Source organism: Pipistrellus hanaki (assembly GCF_964339955.1).
Source record: "Pipistrellus hanaki genome assembly, chromosome: X".
In the NCBI taxonomy this organism is placed as follows: Eukaryota; Metazoa; Chordata; class Mammalia; order Chiroptera; family Vespertilionidae; genus Pipistrellus; species Pipistrellus hanaki.
Genome location: NC_140524.1, coordinates 86,712,491 through 86,714,359, shown reverse-complemented (window position 1 = coordinate 86,714,359; position 1,869 = coordinate 86,712,491). Strand labels below are relative to the sequence as shown.

At 43.2% G+C, this 1,869-nt stretch overlaps 1 protein-coding gene across 1 annotated transcript; it reads left to right on the top strand.

Moving 5' to 3' along the window:
• Window positions 1-353: 353 nt before the first annotated feature.
• Window positions 354-1,355, top strand: LOC311615506 (melanoma-associated antigen B3-like; the record flags this gene model as incomplete). The annotated part of the gene is made up of 1 exon (XM_084870867.1): window positions 354-1,355. The coding sequence occupies one exon, from the start codon at window positions 354-356 to the stop codon at window positions 1,353-1,355; it is 1,002 nt and encodes a 333-aa protein (XP_084726993.1).
• Window positions 1,356-1,869: the final 514 nt, after the last annotated feature.

The window sequence follows — 1,869 nt, the reverse complement described above, 5'->3', positions numbered from 1 at the left end:
CTCCAATAACAAAAATGATCCTACAAAGACCCACCTCTGTGACCAGCAGTGGAAGGTCTCTAAGAGCTCTCGGGCTAAGGTCTGATGGACAGTCTCAGGGAGGACTGTCCAGCTGCAGCCTGAGGCTCACTTTAATGATTCCCACACAGTTCTCAGAGGACAGATTGATTAGAACAGGAGCCCTGTAAGTTCCTAGAGCACTGCCCTCAAGAACAGTTGCAGAAGTGGTCTTCTTTAAGTCAAGGTAGCATATCCCTGATGTAAGTGCTCACACCCTCTCATCCTCTCTTCTCTCAGGCTCAGATAAACTGCTGCCCTAGCTGCACTTCTACCTTCTGTACTTGGCAGTCATCATGCCTCGGCATGAAAAAAATAAGCCCCATATCCGTGAGAAAAACCACCAAGCCCAAGGTGCAGCCCGAGGTCTGAGGAGTGCCAAGGAGAAAGCAGCCAAGGGAAAAGCATTGCCCTCCTCACTCCCTGCTCCTCTTGAAACTACTTTGCAGAGCAAGCCTGCTACAAGGTCATGTAGCATTCCCAGGTGGCCTCACAGAGCCCTATCTGCCATCACTAAGTCTGCAGGTGTTTCTCGCACAAGATCATCTAAAGGAGACAAGTACAAAATGGAGAATGAGAAAAGTTCCTCCAAGGCCTCACCTTCCGAAGTGCAGTCTCAAAGAGACCCTCTAACTGAGATGAGTGGTATGTTGGTGCGGTTCCTTATGCAGATGTACAAAATGAAAAAGCCTATTAGGAAAGCAGATATGCTCAAGATTGTCCATAAAAAGTATAAAAATCACTTCTCTGAGATCCTCAGAAGAGCAGCTTTCAGCATAGAGGTGGTATTTGGTGTTGATTTAAAGGAAGTTGAAGGTAAGAAGCATTTCTATAATCTTGTCAGCAAAATGGATCTCCCCAACAATGGGAGGGTTGGCCATAGCAGGGTATTTCCCAAGACAGGTCTCCTGATGATTATCCTGGGTGTGATCTTCATGAAAGGCAACTGCGCCACTGAGCAGAAGATATGGGAATTCCTGAATAAGATGAGGGTATATGCTGGAAAGAGGCACTACATATTTGGAGAGCCAAAGAAGCTCATCACCCAAGATTTCGTGAAGCTGAAGTACCTGGAGTATCGCCAGGTGCGCGACAGTGATCCTCCATGCTACGAGTTCCTGTGGGGCCCAAGAGCCTATGCTGAAACCAGCAAGATGAAAGTCCTACAGTTTTTGGCCAAGATTAATCAAACCACCCCCAGCGCCTTCACATCCTGCTATGAAGAGGCTTTGCAAGATGAGAAAGAAGGAGCCCAAGCTACAATTCCAGTAGGGGCTGATACCAATGCCATGCAGTGAATGAGTCAGGCTCACATCCAGAAACTCCTCCCACACCTGGTGAAGTTGAGGTACATTCTTTATTTTGTGACTGAAGAGAAAGAGAAGTCATGTTCCACATAGTGGAGAGCTGGGTGATGGAGGAAACACACTGTATGATACCTTAGTGTACCTATTCTGTGTGGGCAATTTGGAGATTTCTCTATATTTTCACTTGTTCCTATTTTTCGGTGCTGTTACATCTAAATAAAAGTTTTCTAGCATTGCAATCTAAGTTAATTATTATATATTGGTCATTCTTGTTATTTAGCATGTTTAAAAATAAGAGTTTTGCTATTTTGTAAAAACAAATTTGGAAAGCTTCCATCTTATTTAGTATTGTAGTACAAGATAGCATGGCATTGGAATATATATTTTCTTGAAAATGTAAAGAAATAAAACAGTAAAATACATGGAAGCATTAAATAGAGAAAAAAGTAATATCATCAATTGGGGCTTCCAAATCCCTTTTACTCTGTTTTTTATAAGGTTTTAA